The sequence below is a fragment of the Schistocerca piceifrons genome, chromosome X, assembly GCF_021461385.2.
Source record: "Schistocerca piceifrons isolate TAMUIC-IGC-003096 chromosome X, iqSchPice1.1, whole genome shotgun sequence".
Classification (NCBI taxonomy): Eukaryota; Metazoa; Arthropoda; class Insecta; order Orthoptera; family Acrididae; genus Schistocerca; species Schistocerca piceifrons.
The window spans coordinates 538,557,843-538,585,667 of record NC_060149.1 but is presented as its reverse complement, the minus strand read 5'-3'; the positions used below and the strand labels follow the sequence as shown (position 1 = coordinate 538,585,667).

At 40.0% G+C, this 27,825-nt stretch overlaps 1 protein-coding gene across 2 annotated transcripts in view; it reads right to left on the bottom strand.

Annotated features, from left to right (window-relative positions):
- Nucleotides 1–27,825, bottom strand: part of LOC124722982 (dehydrogenase/reductase SDR family member 7) — a 182,154-nt gene that overhangs the window by 139,928 nt on the left and 14,401 nt on the right. For both annotated transcript variants that reach the window (XM_047248151.1, XM_047248152.1), the window contains exon 2: nt 15,364–15,548. In XM_047248151.1, the coding sequence (XP_047104107.1) occupies nt 15,364–15,487 (124 nt within the window). In that variant the 5' untranslated portion in view covers nt 15,488–15,548. The remainder of the gene's footprint in view (nt 1–15,363; nt 15,549–27,825) is intronic.

The window sequence follows — 27,825 nt, the reverse complement described above, 5'->3', positions numbered from 1 at the left end:
AAAGGATGCACTCACAGAGAAAGATCTGGGACAAAATATGGGTTTCAGAGAAACTGAGGATGACTTATTGTATGAAGAAGGTAATAAAAATGAATGCAAGATAAAGAGAAGTATCCACAGGGTTGAAGAACTGCTGAAAAGAGTAAACACAGTGGTTTGCATGGTGCAAGTTACAGGCAGAATGGGCCCACTGGCCCAACTTAGGTGTTATGAGTACATGACTCGGGGCAGTGCATTAGTAAAACAGGGGTGCACAGCCACATATAAATAGGTGCTGGTTTTTCTAACGAGGGGAATTCAAGTGTGGCAGCTCTCCTGGATGGTGGGGCATGGCAAACCACCAGCTGCACGAAGCAGCAGATGGGGCACCAGCATTCCAGTCCACGGCGGGTTGCTGGTTTGACCCTCTGAGGCCAACACAGGGTCCGTAGCCAGCCAGTGATGGGCCACTCAATTGCTCGCTACCGCGAGCAGTCTTGTTGGCTCCCAACACACGCCATAGGCATACCGAGGTGACGGCCGCAGATTTGCCTGTCAGATCATAGGTGCTTGTTGTCGCCCTTGATCTTAAGCATGACGGCAAAGAAGCACGCAGTGGGCCGCCCTGCAGATTCCAGTGAGCGGCGCTTGGGGATGAAGGCCGCTGAGCCGGCTGCCTGAGCATCTTGATGTTATCAAAATACCACGACTGTACACAGCCAGCACACCGCAGTATGTTGCAGAGGTCGCTGAGGTAGCCCTTCCGTGCCAAGCTGTTTTGCAGACAGCAAAGTGGCATCCTTGGCATCGCGGCACAGGGAGGAATGCGGCACTGAAGCTGGGAATAATAAAACACTTGAAGATGATGGCCAAGTTTTAATATGGCACATCCTGACAGTTTCCATCCCCGTCCAACATTTCACCACAGCACGCCAACATCTACATTTGGCAGTGACAGCTACACCAATGGCACTACCACTAAAGCAGAATTACTTAACATGGTTTTCTCAAATTTCCTCATCAAAGAAGTTGAAGTAAATATTCCAGAACTTGAATCATGACCAGCTGCTAACATGGATAACTTAGAAGTAGATGTCCTCGGTGTAGCAAAGCAGCTTAAAGCACTTAATAAAGGTAAGTCTTTCAGTCCAGATTGTATACCAATTAGGTTCCTTTCAGAGTCTGCAGATATAATAGCTCCATACTCAGCAATCATATATGACTTGCTCGACAAAAGATCCGTATATAAGAACTGGAAAGTTGCATGTCACACAAATAAACAAGAAATCAAATAAAAGTAGTCTGTTGAATTACAGACCCCATGCACTGATGTCAATTTACAGTAGAATTTTGTGACACATACTGGGTTCAAACAATATGCAGTATTTTGAAGGAAACGATCTATTGACACACTCAGCACAGATTTAGAAATATAGGTCTTGTGAAACACAACTAGCTCTTTATTCACACCACGTAATGAGTGCTAACAACAGGGGGTCTCAAATTGATTTCACATTTCCAAATTTCCAGGTTATCTTAGCTTCCCTTCCATAGTCATACTCAAGTTAATTATCATTAATTAGTGTGGCATTTGTATCTTTTCCATAAGTTTTACTTTGATTTGTTTTAGTGGCAGGCTGAATAATCAAGACATTGAAAGTGAATAGCAGCTAACATCACTACATATTAATCATACAAATGAAGTCATCATTGTGTAAATTGAAGTGCTCCTTGCTCTAGCTATCAATAAGCCCATTAATGTTCTCCAAAATCATAACATCAAGTCCTCTGTAACATAAAATCCTACATAACCACAAGTGAAGCAAAAGCAAATAGTATTCATAGTTCAGTGTTAGTTATACCACAAAATAATTAAATCCATTAATTAATTAAGTAATAACAGAGTAATAAGTGATTAATGTCTATGGCAGAACAATGTAAAAGTTAAACTGCAAGGCACTAACAGGGCTTTTCTCAACTGCAAATGGTGTTTCTCACTAGACAACTTCTTAGTCTGCAGGCTGCAGTAGTCAAAGATCAGGAATAATATCTACACAGGTATCAAGCAATTTCATATCTCATAAACAATATCAGATATGCCATCAGAAGCAACAGTATGTAACACAATGTTTTGAAAATATTTTCACTCATGTGAGAGCACATTAACTGTAGTCACATGACCCACAGAATAATCATTCAAATTGGGCTAACTAAGGAAGAATGGATGGTTGGTAAACAGCGAGGTCATCGGTCGTTGGTCATTGGTCCCATGATCCAAGGTGGCTAAGGGAGGAACAACACCAACATCACAGTTCAATCAATGGGAAAGGAAAAAGGACAAAGAGACAGAAAGATTGCCAGGATGGTAGGAAGAGTAAAGAACAGAAAGGGGGGAAGAGAGGCAAGAACAGGAGGTGGCACCAATGTGTCCAAACCTCACACCACACCATGATCGTGGCACAACAAGGAAGACACCAGAGAAAGAAGACACAAGACAAAGGAGGACAAAACTGTACAAAAGACTAGACAAAACATAAAGAACTAAGGACTCCAGTTCTGGAAGGAAATTCAGGTACTTGAACTGGAGGGGGGGGGGGGGGGGGGGGTTAGCCAAGAACATATGTAACCATGCAAGGGTGCAAGGGTCATTCACTAACATCCATGAAAAAGAGTGTGGGAGGGTATATTTAGTGTGAAGGGCCAAAAGTTGGGCGCAATCCAGCAAAATATCTAACACAGTGATGTAGACCCTGCAACTACAAAGGGAGAGTAAAAAGCCATGAGTCAACCTGGTATGGCCGATATGAAGACAGCAGAAGGTGGTAGATTCCTGCTGAGAGTGAAGAAAAAGGAACACCACATGAAGGAGTCCCCTTAATTGCAAAAAGTTTATTAGACAGGGGTGTGGGCCCCAAAGTGTCACACTAGCCATATGATCAGCAAGGTCATTATCCAGGATACCCATATGACTGGGAACATAAAGTAAATCAACTGAACAAGCAGTGTGGTCAAGATCAGCAAGAAGGCTGTGGACAGTAAAGACCAAAGGGTGTTGGGAAAAACACCAGGCGATAGCCTGAAGGTCACTCATCGAGTCCGTACATAACAAAACTTGGGTGAGGGAGGACTGTTTAATAAAGCAAAGAGCCTGCTAAATGGCAATCAGTTCCATAGTTATCCCACATGATCCTGATTTAGAGCCATCAGTGTAGGAAACAATAGCATCCCAAAACCCCCATAAACATCAGCAGAACAAACAAAGGAACAGCATCAGAGTGACAGAGGCTTTCAGACACCAGGAGAGATCCATCCTAATTTGGGACCAAGGAACTAACCAAAGGGTGTTATCGGGAGAGAATGTGTAGAACAGACAAAGAGGGAAGGTGGAAATCATGGTGAAGAGAAGCGAGACTGAGACCAACTGGTAAATCACCCAAGGGCATGCAGCAGATGTTACAGAGCTGTGAAAAGAATACAACAGGAGGAGTGAGTAGGGAAAGAGGAGACAGTGATTAGACTATTGACAGAACTAGTGTTAAAGACACTGGTGGCCAAATGGATACCACAATAGTTGACTGGGTCCAAGACGAGTGGTGTAGAAGGGGAAGCTGAGCCATAAACTTGGTAGCTGTAGTCCAGATGGGACAGAACAAGGCCCAATAAAGTCAGAGAAGATTCGAACAATCTACACCCCAAGAGGTGTAGGCAAGGAAGCAAAGGACATTGAGTTTAGAGAAACAGCCAATCTTCAGAAGTTGGATATCGGGTAACCAAGTAAGCTTGTTGTCAAAAAGAAGACCCCAGAAATGGAACTGGTGGACCACGGTCAGGTGTTGAGTGTCCAGATAGAGTTCCAGATCTGGATGGATGGAAGTATGGCAACAGAAATGCACCATCCATGATTTAAGGGTGGAGAATTGAAAACCATATGAAAGAGTCTACATGGATGTGCACCAGATGGCACCCTGAAGCTGTCACTCCACACAGGCCACCGAGTGGGAACTAGACCAGATACAGAAATCATCAACATACAGAGCAGGGGTGACCAACGGTGGCCCCAAGTCATTTAATAGCAATGAGGAAAAGAAGGACACTTAATATGTAACCCTGTGGAACACTATTCTCCTGGGTCTGCAGAGAGCTGAGAATGGTGCCAACCCAAACTCCAAATAACAGGAACAGGAAATGGCGAATAAAAATTGGGACAGGGCCCCAAAAACCCCATTCACGAAGTGTAAGTAAGATGGTGGCAAGCCATGTGGTGATGGTATGTTCCTATGGGACCAAACTGCTGAGGTCATCGGTCACTGGCGAAGCCATGTCATAAGCATCTTTGAAGACCAAAGAAAACTGTGGCAAGATGGCAGCACTGGGAGAAGGCCTGTGAATTTGCAATTTCCCACTGAAGCAGCTGATCAGAGATCATCCCTCCTGAAAGCCACAATTGTAAGGTAACAAAAGGTCCCGAGATTGGAGGACCCAACACCATCCATTAAAATAACTTGCAGAGGCATTGGTCACACTGATTGGCTGGTAACTATTGAGGGATGATGAATCCTTACTGGGCTTAAGGACAGGAAACACAATACTATCCCTGCATTGAGAGGGGAAAACACCTTGGAGTCAAATTATGTTAAACACCCAGAAGAAATGTTGTCGCCATGGAGGACTGAGGTGTTGAAGCAATTGGTTGTGTATGAAATTTGGGGCCAGGGGCTGAATTGTGGGAAGAGGATAGGACCAGAAAGAAGTTCCTATTCAGTAAAAGGGTCACTGTAGGTTTCTACCTGACAAGGGGTAAAACATAAGTGGGAAGCTGTGGGCCCACTGTTTCTGGAGGAGGAAGGTTGCCAGATAGGAAGCTAGGGGTTAAACATAAGTGGGAAGCTGTGGCCCACTGTTTCCGGAGGAGGAAGGTTGCCAGATAGGAAGCTGGCACCGAAGCCATTGCAAAATGTGCCACAAAATGTTCCACAAGAACCGACGAATGCATGCAAAACCCACCCGGGATGGCAAGGCCTGGGATGGAAGACACCTTGGAGTGTGTAGTGTGCAGCCCACACTTATGACAAAGGGACAGAAGAACCTGGGGAGGAGGCAAAACATTCCCAACAGACCCACTTGCTCTGCTCAATTAAGAAACTAGATTTGGTGTGAAGGTATTTAAAAGTAATAAGACTGGCAGAGGGCAGGTGCTGCTTAACATGTTGCAATGCTCAAAAGTGATCACACATGGCGATGGCAACGGCCGTGCTCCACCACAAGACTGGCCGGCGGTGAAAGGGGTCCGTTGAGTGGCGGATGGCAATGCTGGCAGCATGAACAATTGTATTGGACATGTCATGGATGAGTTCATCAATACAACTGACAACCTAGGAGGTATATAGAAAGTAATGAGTGTGATGGAAAACTGTATGGGGTAACCTGACCATCAGGAGGTGGGAAGGGGACAAGAGAACCAACAGGAAGTGATCGCTATCACAGAGGTCATCACACAGCAACCAGTGTAATGAATGAAGAAGGGGATGGGAAGTGAGTGAAAGATTAAGGGCAGACAAACTGTCAACACCAGCATTAAAATGGGTAGGGAAACCATCATTAGGAAGGTTGTGGTCCACAAGAAACTGGTCTATGAGGAGATCCCGACTAGACAAAAAAGCACTGCCTCACAAGTGCTGATGGGCATTAAAATCACCAACGAGGAGGAAGACAGTTAGGGCACCAGGTATAGGTGTTCTGTCAGGAGAGATATGGAGATTGCAGACCGTGACTGCAGAGTCCAAGTGGGCCCAGATGGCAACTGCTTCCAACGTGGTATGAAGGGCCTCATCCCAGAACTTATGTTTCTTCTTCTTCTTCTTCTTCTTCTTCTTCTCTTTTATAGGTAGAGGAGGCAAGGGCCCAGAAAGATAGCAGGTTTCAATGAGATGTGGAACTGAGAGAGAGTGGATGACCTATCCAGCAGTCTTCCTACTCTCAAAACAGCGGGCTGAAGCTCTCCACTTATGTTTTACACCTTGTCATGCAGAATTATACAATGAACCTTTTAGTGAATGGGAACTACTTCTGGCCCTCTCCTCTTCACATGATTCAGACCATGGCCCTGATTCCACCATAACCAACAGCTTCAACACCTCAATACTCCACAGTGACATCATCTCCTCCCTGTGTTTAACAGTACTCGGCTTCAAGGTGTTTTTCTCTCTAAATGTGGGGACAGTATTGTGGCACCTGTCCTTAGGCCCAGTAAGGATCTGGCATCCATCAATAGTTACTGGCCAATCAGTCTGACGAATGTCCCCTGCAAGTTATACAAATGGATGGTGGCTCATCAGCTCTGTTGGGTCCTTGAATCTTGATACCTTTTGTCTCCTTAGCCCATGTGTGGCAGCAGACCACAGGTCTGGGAGACACCAGAGAGGAGGTGTCCTGGAAGGGGACCTCCATCACCAGCAGATGCCGAAGGAGGAGCATATTTCTCCAGCTGGGTAGGGGCGGCGGTACCCAGAGGGATGGGAGTGGGAACCACTTGGGAGGGGGGGGGGGGGGGTCGAAGAGAGAGGGGTGAGACTGGGATGACAAGAAGGGGGAAAGAAAGTAACAAAGGCAAAGTTAAATGTCACTGATGCAAGCTGAAGACAGTCATATTTCCGATGAGCCTCAGTGTAGGATAAATAATCAAGGGACTTATACTCCTGTATCTTCTTTTCCTTATAAACCGGGCAATCTGGCAAGTGGGGAGAGTGATGGTAATGACAATTAATGCGCGCAGGCGGCAGAACACATGGAGTGGGAGTCCAAATTTTCCACATAGAGGGTCCACTGTACAGTGGGAAGACATATGTTTGAAATGCAAACACCAAAAAAACCTCATGGGTTGTGGGACATAAGGCTTCATGTCACACTGATAAACCATAAATTTCACCATCTCTGGGAGGGTGACCCCCCCTCAAATGACAGAATGAAGATGCTGGTATCAATGTGATTGTCCTTGCAGCATTTCTGAACATGCTAAACAAAATGAATACCTCGCCATTCCAGACTGGCCAGGCGTGTTCCTCATCAGTCTGAAAGATGAGGTCCATATCAAAAATGACAACCTGAACCATATTCAAAGACTGATGAGGAATAATGGACACTGGGTATTGCCAAGATGGTCACAGGCCTGGAGCACTGCAGATTAGGCAGCAGAAGTAGTTTTGATCAACAGCAATTTTGTTCCACTCGTTTTCTTTTTTCACCCTTCCTTTTTGGCATTTTTGGTCCCCCTTTGGGGTTTGACCTCCCCTTCTAAATTTTTCTCCGTAGTGAGAGCCAACTGGTAAAGAACACCTTACTTAGCGTCTTTGGCATGTGGCCTTCTTGCCTCTTCCATATTTTAGTTGATGCCTTTTTACTTTGCACACTATATAGCCAGCACAGCAGCCACTCCATCTGCCCTGCTATCCTCCTGGTTCTGCCTGTCTAGATAATGTTATATCAGATTTTTGCAAGGATGATGTAGTTTTAAAAGTTGTTAAAACTATGTTTTCTGACCATGATGGAAAATTCTTAAAATTAATGGAGTTCAAAAAATATAATGACTAACCAATAGAACCCACAAAAGTATGACAGTTGAAACAACAAAATGTAACAAATCTCACACAAAGACTTTTGAGCACTGACTGGTGAACTAATGTCATGGAGAATGAGTCTTTCAGAGACGCTTTTGACTGTTTGTGATACATCATTACCACTATCTTTAATGAATCCTTTTTCCTTGTCACTAAACATGACGGACTGAATGCAAGTAAGCAACACAAGAGAAATGTAACTGATTAATATACAACTTTCTTGAATAATAAGGATTCTGTTAAAAATTTACTGTGGCAAATCTTGCACTGATAATGAGTGTTGAAACTGGGGCATTTGTATGTCAAATTAAAAAAAAAAAGATTTACAGAAAAGATATCATTCCCACAAAGAAAAAAGCCAATGTTAACTACATGTGATAGTCTTGTAAGAAATGAAAAGTAGCTTGGAAAAAAGTTAAATCAGAAACATGGTTCATGGCAGAAAAGTCACCTGTTCCTCTAAGTGCACATGAGCTAAATAATAATTTCATAAATTCTAGGAAATTAGCCATGAAAGATGAATTTAGATGACAATGTGGATAGACTTCCAAATTCACAAAAAGCAGAGCTGGAGGTAGGCTTGCCAAAATCTGGACAGAGAACTCTGTTTCCTCGCAGTTGCTGCATCAATCAACCAACAATGGAGTGGAGTGAATGCTACTCTGTCCCAAGGATATATTGACTGTAGTCAGATCAATGAGCGACTTCAGAACTGACGTTATACAATGTTTCTCTAATTTTACCCTAAAAAATAATAGATACCATGTGCTATCATACCCTGTCAACAGGATGTTTAGAGGGGCAACATTTCCAAACTGCCTGAAACTGACAATTGTCTTGATCATATATAATTAAAAGGAGACAGAAATTAACCCCAAAATTGCAGGCCTATAGCAATAGTATGCATAATACCAAAAATTATTGAAACTTTAATGAAAGACAAAGTAAATGATTTTTTTGAGTGTAAAAACCTACACTCCTGGAAATGGAAAAAAGAACACATTGACACCGGTGTGTCAGACCCACCATACTTGCTCCGGACACTGCAAGAGGGCTGTACAAGCAATGATCACATGCACGGCACAGCGGACACACCAGGAACCGCGGTGTTGGCCGTCGAATGGCGCTAGCTGCGCAGCATTTGTGCACCGCCGCCGTCAGTGTCAGCCAGTTTGCCGTGGCATACGGAGCTCCATCGCAGTCTTTAACACTGGTAGCATGCCACGACAGCGTGGACGTGAACCGTATGTGCAGTTGACGGACTTTGAGCGAGGGCGTATAGTGGGCATGCGGGAGGCCGGGTGGACGTACCGCCGAATTGCTCAACACGTGGGGCGTGAGGTCTCCACAGTACATCGATGTTGTCGCCAGTGGTCGGCGGAAGGTGCACGTGCCCGTCGACCTGGGACCGGACCGCAGCGATGCACGGATGCACGCTAAGACCGTAGGATCCTACGCAGTGCCGTAGGGGACCGCACCGCCACTTCCCAGCAAATTAGGGACACTGTTGCTCCTGGGGTATCGGCGAGGACCATTCGCAACCGTCTCCATGAAGCTGGGCTACGGTCCCGCACACCGTTAGGCCGTCTTCCGCTCACGCCCCAACATCGTGCAGCCCACCTCCAGTGGTGTCGCGACAGGCGTGAATGGAGGGACGAATGGAGACGTGTCGTCTTCAGCGATGAGAGTCGCTTCTGCCTTGGTGCCAATGATGGTCGTATGCGTGTTTGGCGCCGTGCATGTGAGCGCGACAATCAGGACTGCATACGACCGAGGCACACAGGGCCAACACCCGGCATCATGGTGTGGGGAGCGATCTCCTAGACTGGCCATACACCACTGGTGATCGTCGAGGGGACACTGAATAGTGCACGGTACATCCAAACCGTCATCGAACCCATCATTCTACCATTCCTAGACCGGCAAGGGAACTTGCTGTTCCAAGAGGACAATGCACGTCCGCATGTATCCCGTGCCACCCAACGTGCTCTAGAAGGTGTAAGTCAACTACCCTGGCCAGCAAGATCTCCGGATCTGTCCCCCATTGAGCATGTTTGGGACTGGATGAAGCGTCGTCTCACGCGGTCTGCACGTCCAGCACGAACGCTGGTCCAACTGAGGCGCCAGGTGGAAATGGCATGGCAAGCCGTTCCACAGGACTACATCCAGCATCTCTACGATCGTCTCCACGGGAGAATAGCAGCCTGCATTGCTGCGAAAGGTGGATATACACTGTACTAGTGCCGACATTGTGCATGCTCTGTTGCCTGTGTCTATGTGCCTGTGGTTCTGTCAGTGTGATCATGTGATGTATCTGACCCCAGGAATGTGTCAATAAAGTTTCCCCTTCCTGGGACAATGAATTCACGGTGTTCTTATTTCAATTTCCAGGAGTGTATTTAGTAAGGCCAAATAAGGGTTCCAAAGTGAGCTATGTACAATTCAGGCAGTTCAAGAATCATCTTGCTAAGTTTTGAAGTTCCTCTTGGTGTTCTTCCATGTTTGCAATTTAATTTCTTTTTTTTAAGTCTTCCTTGTAAAAAAGTGTTTTGTGTAAGATGTATTAAAAAAGTTAAAGTAGTTAAGAAGTTGTATTATCAGTACGACACGATCAGCACTACATGGTATTGAAATCGGCAGCACACCTAGCTACTATAGTAGATTTAATCAAGGCATTTGACACTGGGTTACATAGCATTTTAATTTAGAAACTTAAAAGATACAGAACAACAGAACTAGCACTACTGAAAGTTTATTTGACAAACAGAACCCATCAGTAGCTGTAAATTCAAATAACAAAATTTGACCTTCTCAGTAAAATACGTAGCGCCACAAGGATCTGTGCTGGGACCTTTCTCATTTATTTTGTATGTGAATGACCTACCAAACTTAATGCCATACAAATCTGTGAGGTACACCAATGACACACCTTTTATCACATCATATAATGTGTGAATGTTGTCAAACAAATTAACAACTCCATGACGGAAGAGGCAGCTCAGTGGTTCCAAGAAAACAAGCTGACATTAAATAACAACAAAACTGAACAAATCCTCTTTTTCCCTAAGAACTGTTAAAAATGGACAAAATGGGATCAAGCATTCTGTAAAATTGTTTAGGCATCTACCTCAATACTAAATTATGCTGGAATGCCCATACAGAAAAGTCTGCAGTAAGTTGGCAAGAGTCCTAAGGAAACTGAAGGATTGCATGAGCAAAGACCTTGTGTTCATAGTATACTATGCATTTTTTCACACACACATGCATAAAGGAATATGACTTTGGAGGAAAATGCTAGAGCAAAATAAGTTTTCCTCTGACAGAAGAAAGCCAATAGATGTATTTTTGGTTTAAGCGACATAACTTCCTGTAGACAATACTTTGTTGAGCCAAAATACTTACAGTCCTCAGACTATACATGTTCACAGTATTTATAAGCGCCAAACAGAATGTCCACATGTATGAAAGAAGATCAGATGTGCACTCATACAAAACTACAAACAGGAACTTACTGGACATTCCTTGGACTCACCTAAGTAAAGACAAAAATATTCTTTCATCCAAGGGCATTGAACAAAAATAAATTTAAAATGGTGGCAGAGACATGGTTGACAGAAAAAGCATTCTACAACATAAAAAATTCTATATAATGAAAAAATTGACAGCCTTTCACTTTAAATGTGATTGTGAACAAACAAAATTGTAACTTACAGCATTCAACCTGATTTGTAGTATCTGTAACCTGTGTAAGAAAACTAATTATGTGATGGGTACAAGACACGCAGTATCTATGTAATGATATACACATGAACAATTTGAATAATTATGTATGTACTGCCAGTGTCTTACAAAACACCACAGTTGTTTACAAGCTAACAAATCAATTTAAATTTCAACAAAATTGCATCATCCAGCTGATATCCCCGAGTGTTAGAATGCCACTTCCAGGATACAGGCCTGTCAGAGTCATATCTAGATGTATCAGGAGTCCCATATCACTTCAACTTCACATGCCCCACACAGTTACAGAGCCTCCACCAGCTTCAGTAGTTTCCTGCTGACACGCAGGGTCCATGGTTTCATGAAGTTGTCCATATACCCATGCACATCCATCCACTTGATACAATTTGAAATGGGACTCATCAGACGGGGCAACATGTTTCCAGTCATCAACAGGCCAATGTCGGTGTTGAAGGGCCCAGGTGAGGCATAAAGCTTTGATTCGTGCAGTCATCAAGGGTACATGAGTGGACCTTCAGCTCTGAAAAGCCAAATCGATGGTATTTCATTGAATGGTTTGCACGTTGACACATGTTGATGGCCCAGCGCTGAAATTTGCAGCAATTTGTGAAAGAGTTGCTCTTCTGTCACAGTGAATGATTCTCAAGTCGTCGTTGGTCCCATTCTTGTAGGATCTTTTTCTGGGCATAGCGATGTCAGCGATTTGATGTTTTACCGGATTCCTGATATTCACGGTACACTAGTGAAATAGTTATATGGGAAAATCCCCACTTCATTACCACCTCAAAGATGCTGTGTCCCATTGCTTGTGCACAGACTATGACACCACATTCAAACTCAGTTAAATCTTGATAACATACCATTGTAGCAGCAGTAACTAACCTAACAACTGTGCCAGACACTTGTCGTCTTATATAGGCGTTGCTGACCACAGTGCCATATTCTGCCTATGTACATCTCTCTGTATTTGAATACATGTGCCTATACCAGTTTCTTTGGCACTTCAGTGTATTTATTCCTCAACATATTCATCCTGGTGACCAACACATTTCTCACTATGACAGACTAGTTTATTGATACCATCACTGTAGAATGTTTGGCATTGTTGACGGAGCCACAACCTCACATCTGCTTGCACCACTTCATCACTATCAAAGTGAAGTCCTTGAAGGTGTTCTTTCAGGTTTTGGAAACAGATGAAAATCAGATGAACTGAATGTAGGATAAATGATGACATGGAATCCAAGGCATTGGATTGTTTCAAATGTCACAGCACTCTCATGTGGTCTGGAATTGCCATGCTAAAAGAGAGGGTGCTCCATGTGTGGATGAACTCTTCAAATTTATGCTTTCAGTTTTCTGAGGGTCTCTCTCACACACAGATACATATTTATCTTACACACTACAATTTGGAGCCCCCTATCGGCAGAGGGCTGCAAGTTGCGTCAGCAAAGTAGGTAAGCTGACCAAGTAATTTAAGTGACATGTAATACTTCAATAGAAATTGAGAACAGAATAAAAAATTTGGGGGGCATTACTTTTCAGTATGCCCTTGTATATTTTCCAAATGATCTATTTCTCTTTCTAAAAGCTCTAAATATATGTCTAGAACCAAGGACTACTTATAATCCTCCCCTCCCTTTGTAAACAACAATTGGGGGGGGGGGGGGGGGGGGGGGGGGGTTGTACTGACTACAGGTCCTCTCGGTTTTACTCCAACTTCTCTTTTCCTGTAATCCCTTTTCTACAGCCTTTTTGCTAATGGTACACCACATGGCTAATTTAAAAAATGTTTTGCATACTTGTAAATGTAATTTGTACTCAGTCCTTTACTTTTCCTGGGTTTTCATCAAAAAGTCAACTGTTCCCCAAATTTTTCTTTCTGTTAAGGATTCAACTTTTCTGCCTCCTCCAATTTTTGCTTCTGCGCATTATGATAATTGACATCACCTAAACTATTTTAAATACAATCATTATCTTCCTCAAAATATCCTCTCTCATTTGCATAAATAAACCCCCCCCCCCCCCCGATTTGGTTACTGTTGTTTGTGTTATTCAGCATAATTAACTTTGTCTTTGAATAAATTTCACTCTTTTGGTTACTAAATACTAATTTTTTTAATTGACCAGTCGAATCCCATTCTAGCATTTACAATCTAGTTCATAATTTGAAGGCCATTTTCTCTAAAATTCTGTATTCCAAGATGACTTTGTGTAAATTGTACATCACAACTTCAAATGACAAAAGCACCTTTTTTTTTTTTTTTTTTTTTTTTACTGTAGCTGCCCTTATTTCAACCCCCTACTAAATGCATCTACATTACTACTCTGCATTCCACTCTTAATAACTTGGCAGGGAGTTCACTGAACTACCTTCAATCTCGCACAACGTGCAGAAAAATAAACACTTAAGTCTTTCCATGCAAGCACTGATATCTGATCATTTCTCCTCATATAGATGAGTGCGGAAAAAATATTGCCACATTCAAAGGAGGAAGTTGATGATTAAACTTTAATGAAAAGATGTCAGTGCAATGAAAAATGACTTTTTTAAATAACTGCATCCCCAACTTGTGTACCATTTCCATGACACTCTCCCCCTTGACTGTTTCATATAGATATTTTGCTAAATTTCTTATGAAAAATGAGTGTGTCAAATTTTTGTTTTCACAAAATATGTTACTATATTTTTAAGAACAAAATTGCATAATTGTATTCTTAAAGAGTTGTAAATGTTAACTGTAAATTTATTTATCCATTGCATTAATAAAGACAAGTGAAAATTGTCATTGTTACCTGTTATAATATCACAGCACATGAGCCGACCAAGTTAGTACAAGTGCGTTAGTACTGGAGTTAGTTCATTCAGTTCAGCTGAGTTAACAGAGCAGCATGAAGAACAAGTTCATTTGCAAAATAATTATTATTTTGTAAAAAGTTATGATATAGTGAAAATCGATCAAAAATCAGTGTACACTTTTTAACTAGAGAGTGTATCTAACATCTTACGTCCACGAAGAACCAATTTTACCTAAACTGCACACAAACAAGTTTTAACAAGCGCTCTGACTATGAACTGAGAGAAAAAAGCCAAGCAACCATTTGCTACTATTACATTGGTACTTGTAAAATGCTTCTGTAACTATTTTGAAGCCAATACAAAATTTAAATGTAAAAAAATTTAAATGTAACCCTCAAATTATTACACCAATTTTGTAGCAGATTGTAACAATGGGTACAGTCATTTGTCTTAACATGTACGAAATTTTATACCCATTGCCAAAATTAGGGGCTATGCAAACTGGTGGTTGTAATGTCTGCCCTATGACACCTCATACCATCAGGCCTCGTGTTGGACCTGTATGACAATGACAAATGCAATCTGACTATGTCTGTTCTCCACGAGCCTGCACTGCAAAGCAAACAATATATCTGTCTGCTCAGGCACTACTTGCGTGGGGCTATTGGCATCCTATGTAACATTAAGTCAGGCCAATCTGAACTCATCGATTCCAAATTTGCATGACAGTTGTGGGGTCTCAACCAATACTTGCAATAATATAGCAGAACAATAGACAATAGTCTCAATAAGCCATGATCCTGTTGCTGTCGAATTCCAAAACATGCTTGTAGAAGTCTCATCCCCTTACACGAGGCATGATGCAGTCTTCTCACAAATTATGACCATATACACTTGGCTTCTGAATGAGAAACCTACTGTGCAATTTTTCCTTATGCACAGAATGCAGGTGTTGCTACTCCTTTCTACTTATTGTCCTTGGGCTGAAACAGTAATCATTTGCATATCCTATCATGCAATCCACTGCATGTCAGTTTGGTGTTTGTTGCATGTTGTGTTCCTTGTGCTGCAACTTTAATGCCTGGAATCACATACCTCCAAAATTGATTCATATTTGGGATGGTTGCTTTGGAAGCAATGCAAAAATTGCCTTGCATTATTTCAATACATAAACATTGTTATTATACCAAATTCTTTCATCAAAAAGTTATAATGGGGTTATGAGCTCACCAACAGGTTTTCCAAAAATTTCATTCCACTTCAACTCCAAATCACAGTCTGAAAGGCAAACTGCAGCTACATAAACCATAAAATATACTACTGTCACCAGTCCCACAAACATAAGAAAATCCATCACAATTTCTTGAAGAAATGTGGAAGAACTTTAATTAATTTTCAATTCTGTTATTCAGCTCCTGGAAGATAATGCAAACAAAAACATAGTATTTAAAATTAGGGCAATAAAAACAGCAATGGAATACAATCAAATCCAAGTATAATTTTAATTAATAGTAAGCAGGCAAAATGAACAAAGCGACAACATTTTGACACAATTGGGAAGATAATGCAATGAGGTATCGCAGTTCTTTACTCCAAATAATGAATACAATAATTGCTCAATGTATATAAGTGAACAACTTAGTAATGAAGAAGAAGAACATGTTTTTTCATAATTGTGATATTTAGTTTTGCCAAAAAATGCATGAATATCATGAGCAGCGTGCAAGCTTATGTAGCACTACAGTGAAACACTAATTCATTCATTAGTGCGACAACTTTTGATCAAACATTAATAAGTTCCTTAACAGTTTACAAATAATCAGATTTAACAGTGTTAAGTGATAAACTCTTGTTGCAAGAAGTGTAGATCAGATCTTGTTCCAAAACCAAATACATCGCACATCCTTAATCAACAACGTGATTTGATCTCTTTAATTGCTGTTCTGTCCTGTTGGATCCATACACAAGAGTAATCCCTGAACAAAAATTGATGACAACAGCTCTTTAAATATCTGCAACATGAACTAAAATCAATGTAGTCACTATATATGTGAAATTCAAACAGCTATGTCACTCAGTAAGTTAGTTTATGAGTTTGATTTTTCACAGATCAAGGCTGAGGATAAATATGACACATACATATGTTTCATTACAATTTTCATTCTAAATTCCATGATTCTGTGATAATTACAGAAACTAAAGAAACCTAAGAAAGCACTCACTAGCCTTTAGTATCTGTACACATAGTAGACAATTACATGTTAGTGAGTAGGATGATGACGGTGGTGGTGGTGGTGGTCTCGGTACCATGAACAGTCCATGCAGTTGCGATAACACTGTCCCCCAGATGGCACAGTGGCTACTGCACCTGCCTACTAAGCATGAGATCCTGGGTTCGAATCCTGGTTCGGTACATATTTTTGCAAGTCGCCGTTGATTCCGCTTAATTTACTGCTGCAGCTGATGGCAGTTATCTCCCGTCAATTTACATTTTCTGTTTCACAGCTGGGGGATCTGTGTCATGTCTGTTATTTCAAAGGAACAGACACCATGCATTCAAATACAGAGGAGCTTATGATAGCGATTCAGCAAAGCAGGTGCTGCAGCACTCAGCACCATATAGTGCCCACCACAGTAGGCACTGCCGTGTGAAGCATCCAGACCATGCATTGATATGCAAACTGTTATAGTACACTCAGTAGTGAAAGCATTAAATTCTACATTGTGATGATGTTTCACTGAAGGAGGTTGTAATGAAGATCCTCATATCAAAAGATGTAGAGGCGCAAAAAATGACATTCATACAATGAAGGCTTTCATGACTGGATGTTTCAGCTGCTGAGAATTGTTCTGGGTTGTATGGCCGTGGTCCATGGAACTCTTCTATCCCTGAAGTTTCGCCCAAGGCTATCATGTGAAATCTAGGCCACGCCCAATTTCCACGGCATTTAGGCTGCTCTCTGACGTCCGACTCCGTCAGTCAGCAAGACTCAGCACAACCAGGATTACCTCTGAAGATGTCCAACACAGCCTTGGACGAAATGTCAGGGATAGAAGAGTTCCATGGACCATGGCCATACAACCTGGAAGAATTCTCAGCAGCTCAAAAATGACATTAAAGAAAAGTGATTGCAGAATAGGCAAGCAATCAGCATTTTTCAGTACAGGGAAGGAAACCTAAAAGTAGTAGCCATCATTCACCTGTCATCTATGGCCCTCTGTGCACCAAACTAGCCTTGGTGCTGATTTTGAATAGTGCCACTTTGCCATGCACAGCATACTTTAACCACGGTGGCATGGAAACATTTTACAAAATTAGTCGTTTCGGAAATACTTCCACCCTTGACCCTAAAGCCAATGATCATGCCGTCTTGGACAGCAGATAAATCAGTCCATTTTTGCATTAGGACAATGGCTGCACTGTTTTCCACATCCCCTGACATGCTTTATATAACCTACACTGCTAGTGCTGCCACCTGCTGTCTTTGAGTGGTTAGTGCACACTGACATTGAACACATGTGGTGGTTACATTAATGTGACTTGTCTGCGTAATATCACAAGAACACATGAACATAATTCTTTTTTGTGATCACAAAATACAAGGAAATGCAACTAACATTTCCAATAATCAAGAGTACCAAAGAGTTTAGTGAAAGATTTCATGACCTGAAGTATCACACAAGTCCTTGAGCACCAAATCTCAAGATGATGTGGCTGTCACCAGTATATGAATGATGATATAATTTATCAGAAGGCCACATGAAATACAATGTTCTGCCAGGAAATATTAAAACTGAAAAAGGGCTGTACTGCTGATACTCATGGCACTTTTCCCATATCAGCACATTATTTGTACTATACAGCATTTACCACATTTGCATACGGTACCTGGAACAGCTGCTACTGAAGCCAGCTAGTAGATCACTTTCATCTGTTGTGTTTTTTGATGATTCTGACTATCTCCAAACACTCTCCATGTATGGAGAAAAAGCCACTGAACTTGATAATATATCAGTTTGCTTCCACTCCCATTGTGGATTTCACATACCACTTTGCAGACCAATATTTGGCTGTCAGTTGAACATGTGTCACTCTCTCACAGTTGAGGAAGAGGGGGAGATGATTAGTATTTAATGCCCCGTGGACAGTGAGGTCATTACAGATGGAGCACAAGCTCAGATTAGGGAAGAATGGAGAAGGGAAGCTGCCATGCCCTTTGGCTTTAAGCAATTTAGGGAAACCACAGAAAACCTAAATCAGGATGACTGGATGCAGGTCTCTCACAGTTGAGAAAGCAAGTGGTTGCAAACTGAATTAGGTTTGCTGGAGTAAATAAAATGTTCTACATTTATATGATTATTCCTGAATATTTATTCTTCAATGCATAATACATAGTGGCAACTGCAAGTGAGAAGCAGAAGAAAAATCCAACAGTATTTAATGTTGCAAAGTAACTCAATTTGGATTAATGTGCAAAGCTGAAATACGTCTTTATGAAACACTGTATTTGGCAATAATTTGAGCCATTTTTTTAAGTTTCAGGCTTGAATCCAGATAGTAAGTGCAAATATCAGTGGCAATGAAACTTTGAGTCATGGTTCAATATTAGCTGAGATAGCCTGATGGTAAAAGTGACTGCTCACAAAAAGCATGAAATTCAGTTTCAGAAATCAGTCTGGTTCAAATTTTCATTAGTTAACACATTTCCACTGCATTACATATTTGGAGAAAAACAACATACTGGTTGTCAAAGAGTCTCAAATTTCTTTTAAATCTGAGAAAAATTAGACTTGTATTCTGAATTTTGATTTTTAAGCCAGCCTTTTTTTCTGTTTCATGTTATCACTATGATTTTTCCATTGTTTGTACTGATACACTCAAGCAGGTGGACAGTGTCATATACCAGGTCATTTCACCAGGAAATGTTAAAATGCCATTGATCCTTCTATTGGATACCCATACTGCTGTACTTGATGTGGATACTGAACAAATTTAGGAACTCTGGCTGTGACTATCTACCACTACTACCATCTTGACTTACTCTTTGGGATTTTGTTCTTGCAACCCAGTGTGGGCCTGTCTGTTCCTAATCTTACAGCAACATCATTCATTTCAATATAACAAAGGTTGCTTTCTCATCTGATCAGGTGATTTTGGGACTGACCATTCAGTACTCTGGTTCATCAAACTGGTAATGTAAACCATGACATGATGAACACTGATGCCATTTTCAAAAATGAACATCTGGCTATAATACTGTCTAGGTCACCCTGCTGAACAAGAATAGAACCTTATTTCAGGTGCTGCTTATTCTAGTGAGAGAATCAGTATTGGGAAACTACCACTATCATGTTAATCATTACCAACCTTTACCAGAGCAATTTCCACAACAGTGGGCAAGTCCATGGCATTACTGTACTGCAATCAGTTACATGTGTTCTATTAAAATATACAGACGTTCTTTGCGAAAATAAGTATATTTAAGATTCATCCCATGGAGTAAATGTACACAGAACCTTATAATGTGCATTAAAGGGCTCAAAGAGGAAAAAATAGATGAGAGATTTGCACTAGGAGATCTCTGAAGCTATGTCTATTGTAAAATGCTGCTGTGAAAGCTTCAGTCAGATCGAATCACCATCTTTAATGTATCAGTGGAAATGATGTCCATATTGTAAATTATTGCATAGAAATATTTGAAATACATCAGTTAACAATTGTTGCAACTATGACTTCACTATTTCATCTCAACATATATACAGCCCACTTCCATTTCATTTCCGCAATTATATTTTCACTCCAGCCTTCTCCCTGGTCCATTTGTCTGTTTTGCCATCTCCACCAGTAATCTCCATTACACATCTCTCCATGGTCTACTAAGCAGGACTCAGGTTTGAAACATGTCACACAAAATATTTCATGTCTCACTGCTGTAAGTGGGAAATAACAACACACACTGATTGCAAAGTTATTGTTTCATACACATTAGAAACTTAGCTCTGAAAATTCTTTTTCCTTTGTCAAAAGTACTTCTGGTGATGTTTACTCTTTCAGTTATTTCTTCTGCTGTCTAAGTCTTAAACTACTTTCAATACAAAAAATCATCAACTGGTTTTATGATTTCATTGTTACTTTCCATTATCTTCTATTCAATGTAATGGTTACACAGTGCTTTACGCTTATAAAAAATATATATAGCAAGATATAATGAAAAAACTGATTTAAATGACTAATGGCAAATTATAGCTGGTCTTCAGATACTACAGAAAGGTAGGTGAAACAGAAAACTAAGTGTTATTTTAATCCTTTAATACAATGTGTAAAGTAGCTACTGTTCCATATTTTTAAATTTTCACAAAGTGTTTCAATTTTTTATCTTTACTTTAACAATAACCATTTATTAAGAGAAAAAAAATCTTTTCCAATGTCAGAATTCATATCTTTTATCTTGGCATTACATGTGGAAAGTTTCAGTCAACAAAACTATTACCGACAAAGCATGAGTTCTGGTAGGAAAAGGTTGGGGAAAGTAACTGGTTGTGTCATATTCAAATAAATCATGCCAGCAATCACCTTCATCATCAGGAGTGCCCCAAGGAAGTGCAATAGTACTGCTCTTGTTCCCTATATTTGTAAATGTTAAGACAGATGGAACGGGCAGCAATCTGCGACTGTCTGTTGAGAATGCTGTAGTGTATGACAAAGTGTCACAGTTGTGTGACTGTGGGAGGATATGGGATGACTTGACAAAGAATTTCTATTTGGTGTTATGAATGGTAGCTTATTCTAAACATAGAAAAATGTAAATTAATGTAGACAAGTACAAAAAGAAACAACCTTGTAATGTTCTAATTCCACACTGGTGGCATACTGTTTGACACAGTCACAGCTATTGCATACTTACATGTTACATTACAAAGCAATATGAAATGGAATGAGTATGTAAGATTAAAAAAATGAAATGTCGTGTGACGAGGGCCTCCCGTTGGGTAGACCGCTCGCCTGGTGCAAGTCTTTCGATTTGACGCCACTTCGGCGACTTGCGCGTCGATGGGGATGAAATGATGATGATTAGGACAACACAACACCCAGTCCCTCAGCGGATAAAATCTCTGACCCAGCCAGGGATCAAACCCGGGCCCTTAGGATTGACAGTCTGTCACACTGACCACTCAGCTACCAGGGGCGGACTAAGATCAGTAGTAGGGGGAGATTGCATACAGAACACGTGTGTGACCAACTCTTGAGTATTGCTCACGTGTTTGGGATTCCCACCAAGTTAGATGAAAGGAAGACAATCAAATACTTCAGAGACATGCTGTTAAGATTTGTTACCAGCAGGTTCAGTCGACATGTTGGTTCTATGGAGATGAGATTTGAACCCAAATGGGAATTCCTAGAGGGAAGATGATGAACTTTTTACAAAACACTATTGACAAAATTTAGAGAACTGGCATTTGTGACCGACTGCAGAACAATTCTACTGCCACCAATGCACATTTCACATAAGGGCTGTGAAGGCAAATTAGGGCTCATAGAGAGGCACATAAACGATCACTTTTCTCTCGCTTCGTTTGCGAGCAGACCAGGAAAGGAAACTAAACAAATAGTGGTAGTACAAGGTACCCTCTGCCCTACACCGAACAGTGGTTTACAGCGTATGTATGTAGGTGTACAGCTGATTTCGAGAACTCACACAAAAACCTAGATTTGAATGGCTGGCGGGGATCTGAAACCAACTCTTCTCATATGAAAGGTCATAATCACTGTGCAAGATTATATATTGTGTAAATAAATACTGTCAATATAATTCATAGAAATCACTCAGAACTCAGGTAAACAGGAACCAACTAGAAATAAAACATTACCCTCCTTCTCCAACATATCTTTAAATTCTCTCTTAATACAGGGTTTGAGTGATTCGAGCCTGTTTACAACTGTCTTTAATTCTTTCCTATTTTCTCTGTTTAACAAGGAATGTTAGGTAGCAGTAGCAGTTGATGTATTATACATGTGTTTCTACAGCCTCTACTGGGATATTTGCCTCCTGAAGTATGTTTTGATCAATCCACCTGTCTGTTTCTAAAATAAAAAAAAAAAAAATAAATAAATAAATAAATAAATAAATAAAAAAAAATGATTTTTTACACACATCATATTTAAGTTACTGTTTAACAACACTCATAATGACAAACAGTCACACTGAAATTGTAATTTAGTGTCAAAAATACTTTTTTTTTAAAAAAAAGGGGGGGTGGCATTAGTGTGCTAAAGAAGAGAAAAATATTGTCATGTGCTGTTAAAGTCATAACTATTCTACCAACCTAACTTTATGCATCACACATAATACTAAAAATGTTAAAAGACATCTTACTGTAGACCATAAGCTGCATGCAAAATATTTTACATGGAGTACAAGTTGTATAGCAAGGTTTCTTTTAACAAATATTTATATGCTAGAGAGCACCAAGCAAACAATATTATAAATACTTCTTTTGAATTGACATTACATAGCCTGTGCTTGATCAATGTCTCATCTAGTTACGTATGCCTAATCTGCAGCCAGATGGGCACATGTTACTCATTAGTATACGATTCTGGGCAATAAAATTTGAGTATCTGCACCAGATCCACTGAGCAAATAATTGCATGAGAATGACCTTTGGAGAGGAGGGGGGAGGGGTAAGGTTTAGAAGTTTCACTTGCGTATTCTATTCATCTTTTTGTTAGCTAGTTTCACATAAGGCCTCAGACTGTTAATGTCCCCCATTTGCATTTCCATTTAGTTCTAATGCTAATGAGGTGGTTTCAAAGCTTTTTGTAAAAAGAAATTGTGTCTGATACGACAAAGGGGGTAAGTTACTTGAAAGGTCAAAGCAATGGCATACCACCTCTCAGAGGATCAAACCTATTAAAGTGCGGTGAATTTCAAGTTAACTTTCAGCTTTACACCTGCTCACCACCACCACCACCACCACCATTATTATTATTTTCTTTCCTTTCTCAGATGTTATGTCTGGTTAAAAATGGAAAGTGACGTGGACCTTGATCAAGCGTGACTTCCTTTTAACTGTATGGTATATGTTACATTGCATTTAGGAACTTTCTTTTTGGATGTAACTGTATTGTGTTGATGCACTGGTGGATATTGTATGGTATGACTCCTGTAGTTGACAGTATAATTGGTATAATGTCAACTTTATCCTGATGCCACATGTCCTTGACTTCCTCAGCCAGGTGGATGTATTTTTCAATTTTTTCTCTGTTTTCTTCTGTATATTTGTTGTATTGGGTATGGACATTTCGATTAGTTGTGTTAATTTCTCCTTTTTATTGGTGAGTATGATGTCAGGTTTGTTATGTGGTGTTGTTTTATCTGTTATAACGGTTCTGTTCCAGTATAATTTGTATTCATCATTCTCCAGTACATTTTGTGGTGCATACTTGTATGTGGGAACGTGTTGTTTTATTAGTTTATGTTGTATGGCAAGTTGTTGTTGTATTATTTTTGCTACAGTGTCATGTCTTCTAGTGTATTCTGTATTTGCAAGTATTGTACATCCGCTTGTGATGTGATCTACTGTTTCTATTTGTTGTTTGCAAAGTCTGCATTTATCTGTTGTGGTATTGGGATCTTTAATAATATGCTTGCTGTAATATCTGGTGTTTATTGTTTGATCCTGTATTGCAATCATGAATCCTTCCGTCTCACTGCACTGTATATATCGCCTTTTGTTAGCCATGTGTTGGATGCATCTTGATCGATGTGTGGCTGTGTTAGATGATATGGATGCTTGCCATGTAGTGTTTTCTTTTTCCAATTTACTTTCTTCATATCTGTTGATGTTATGTGATCTAAAGGGTTGTAGAAGTGGTTATGAAATTGCAATGGTGTAGCCAATGTATTTATATGAGTGATTGCTTTGTGTATTTTGCTAGTTTCTGCTCATTCTATAAAGAATTTTCTTAAATTGTCTACCTGTCCATAATGTAGGTTTTTTATGTCGATAAATCCCCTTCCTCCTTCCTTTCTGCTTAATGTGAATCTTTCAGTTGCTGAATGTATGTGACGTATTCTATATTTGTGGCATTGTGATCGTGGAAGTGTATTGAGTGCTTCTAGGTCTGTGTTACTCCATTTCACTACTCCAAATGAGTAGGTCAATATTGGTATAGCATAAGTATTTATAGCTTTCGTCTTGTTTCTTGCTGTCAATTCTGTTTCCAGTATTTTTGTTAGTCTTTGTCTATATTTTTCTTTCAGTTCTTCTTTAATATTTGTATTATCTATTCCTATTTTTTGTCTGTATCCTAGATATTTATAGGCATCTATTTTTTCCATCACTTCGATGCAGTCGCTGTGGTTATCCAATATGTAATCTTCTTGTTTAGCGTGTTTTCCCTTGACTATGCTATTTTTCTTACATTTGTCTGTTCCAAAAGCCATATTTATATCATTGCTAAATACTTCTGTTATCTTTAGTAATTGTTTGAGTTGTTGATTTGTTGCTACCAGTAGTTTTAGATCATCCATGTATAGCAAATGTGTGATTTTGTGTTGGTATGTTCCAGTAATATTATATCCATAATTTGCATTATTTAGCATTTTGGATAGTGGGTTCAGAGCAAGGCAGATGCAGAAAGGACTTAATGAGTTTCCTTGAAATATTCCACGCTTCATCTGTATTGGCTGTGATGTGATATTATTTGAATTTGTTTGGATATTAAGTGTGGTTTTCCAATTTTTCATTAGTATGTTTAGGAACTGTATCAATTTAGGATCTACTTTGTATATTTCCAATATTTGTAGTAACCATGAGTGGGGTACACTATCAAAAGCTTTTCGGTAATCAATGTATGCGCAGTGTAGTGACCATTGTTTAGTTTTAGCTTGATATGTTACCTCTGCATCTATTATCAGTTGCTCTTTACATCCTCGTGCTCCTTTTCAGCAGTGTTTTTGTTCTTCATTTATAATTTTGTTCTGTGTTGTATGTGTCATTAATTTCTGTGTAATGACTGAAGTTAATATTTTGTATATTGTTGGTAGGCATGTTATGGGGCAATATTTTGCTGGGTTTGATGTGTCTGCTTGATCTTTAGGTTTCAGATACGTTATTCCTTGTGTAAGTGTATCAGGGACTGTGTATGGGTCTGCAATGTAACTGTTAAATAATTTAGGTAGATGCGAATGTGTTGAGGTGAATTACTTTAGCCAGAAATCTGCTATTTTATCTTTTCCAGTGGTTTTCCAATTGTGCGTAGAATTAATTGTTCGGGTGACTTCATGTTGCAAAATTATCACTTCAGGCATTTGTGGTATCATCTTGTATGTGTCTGTTTCTGCTTGTATCCACCGTGCATGTCTGTTGTGTTGTACCGGGTTTGACCATATGTTGCTCCAGAAGTGTTCCGTGTCTGTTATGTTTGGTGGATTGTCTATTATTATTATTATTATTATTATTATTTAGATGAATACTGACAGGAACAAAACTGTCAAACTCACAGATACCAGGTATCTGTATAAAATGTGGATAGACATTTTAGAGCTGTGAAGAAAAGTGACACCATGCATTTAGTAGTGGGTGTAATTTAAGGAGCTGTAATGGAATCAGAATTTGCTTTTAAGGTGGTCATTAGAAACTTGCTTTAATTGTGAACCTTTACAAATTTTGTGTCACACCATATTCTACTTGTTCATGTTCAAACAAGAGACTCAGATTCAAACTAGCATTGGATACAATTTTTTAATATAAGGTACTGAGTGTAAGGGTGGACAGGTAGGCAAATGAAACTATTCAAGACCTGAACAGGACATAAATACGAAAACTAATATACAATTCAGAGTGAAACACTTGTAATTCAGAGGCATTTAAAGAGTGCTATGGAAGAATTTCAGAAAAAAATTCCAAATTTGTGTCATTCAGAAACACAAGACTTGTTTCTTTTGGAATATATGAACTACAAGTGAGTCATGTTGAAGATGTTTATAAACATAAAATATCTTTAAAGTATACATCCTCAGAACTGTTGTAGCACAAAACTACTGAAAACACCATTCTTATGTCACTACCTTAGTAAAAAGGAGTTCTTATTTTAAAGAAAATAATTTTCTGCAAAACTGACAGCCATCACATCATTTTCCTCAACAATTTTCTCCAAGTAACTTTTGTCAGCATTACATTTTTACAGCAAAATATTTTTTTCACAACTAGCAAAAGCTTTAAGGCTACCTCAAGCACACTTGTGCTACTTTTTATTTGCATCATCAGTCAACAGATACCATACCATACCATACCATACCAACCAACTAAAAGTAATATTCCTTTGTTTATCTACTCAAGTTTCATATGTATGTTTGTTTCAGATAGATTACTTTGAGGCAAGGCAGTGCATATACAATTATTATGCAAAATATGTTGTAAAAACAAATTATTTAAATTTTCTCGCTCATTTTGGAAACAGATTACTCATAAATTTAATGACAAATACTGTAATTTAAAAGATTACAATTTAGAAATATGAGATCTATGCATTTACACATGATACAAAATAACCCACAGTTTAGTAGGCCCATCAACATTCTATTATAATTCTAACTGCAGTATTTCTTTATTTTTCATAAATTCATGGCATTGTAGGGGTCATCCACTGGAGCTGGAAACCCCTCCTATTTTGTTAGGCTGCAGACCGAGGACCCGTGTGGCATCATTAGACACAATAAAACTGTTTTCAAGATTATTACATTTATTACTCAGAATACAACACGCTGCCGTGTCTTCTGGGATGGCTAGTGGTTATGTAATCTGGAGAGGAATCCACTGAATCCAACAGTGGAGTCATGGCTGCCAAAGACACTCCATCAGCTCAGAGAGTAAGTCTATGACACCCTGGTGCAGAGGTCTGCCACCTACCAGCGAGGTAGGCACACCCTGTCGGTAGCCTTGCTTGCAGATGGTGGGACCGCAACAAGGGGATTTGATTCACATGCTGTTTTCAATAGTACTCAGTCCCTTCCAGATCACTGCTCACATTGTCCCACTAAGTGGACCACGATGTCTGACGCCATTCTGAAACTGGCCCACCAGTAGGGTGGGCTCTCAGACTTGTGTGTTACTTGAGTTTTAGTGCAGCTTCTGCCCTGGAGGAGAGTTGTGTTGCTAGGTCTTTGGACTACCCATCGATGCTGGCTGCTGTGCAGACTTCAGTACTGAATGCTGGAATTCATTATCTGTGGCCACAGATTGCTGATCATCTTGTTAGGCAGCAAGTGTAATACAAACACATACAATCACACACACAAGATGTAACCATACCAAAACCAGAGAATTAATCCTACTGACAAGTGGTCTAGGCTAGTGGGGGTGGGATATTTATGTCATAAGGAGACACTCTGCTCCATGTTGTCATACGAAATGACTGAATTGGTTCTGTTCTTCATGAATCATCAGCAGTCTTCAGTTACACATCATTTGCTTAACGAATCTGTTACAGTGTCTTTACTACTTAGTCAAACCACTCCTAGGCGATGTTACATCCTGCCTAATGTCTCTAACATAATGTTACAAATGGAGTTCGGTCAGAACTCTGCTAACAATTTTCTGCTGAGCTTTTTTGCAGTCTTGCTAGAGAGTGTAGAGGTTCCTGTCTTCCTGACTAATGGAGTTGAAATGTTTACACTTCCTGCTGGC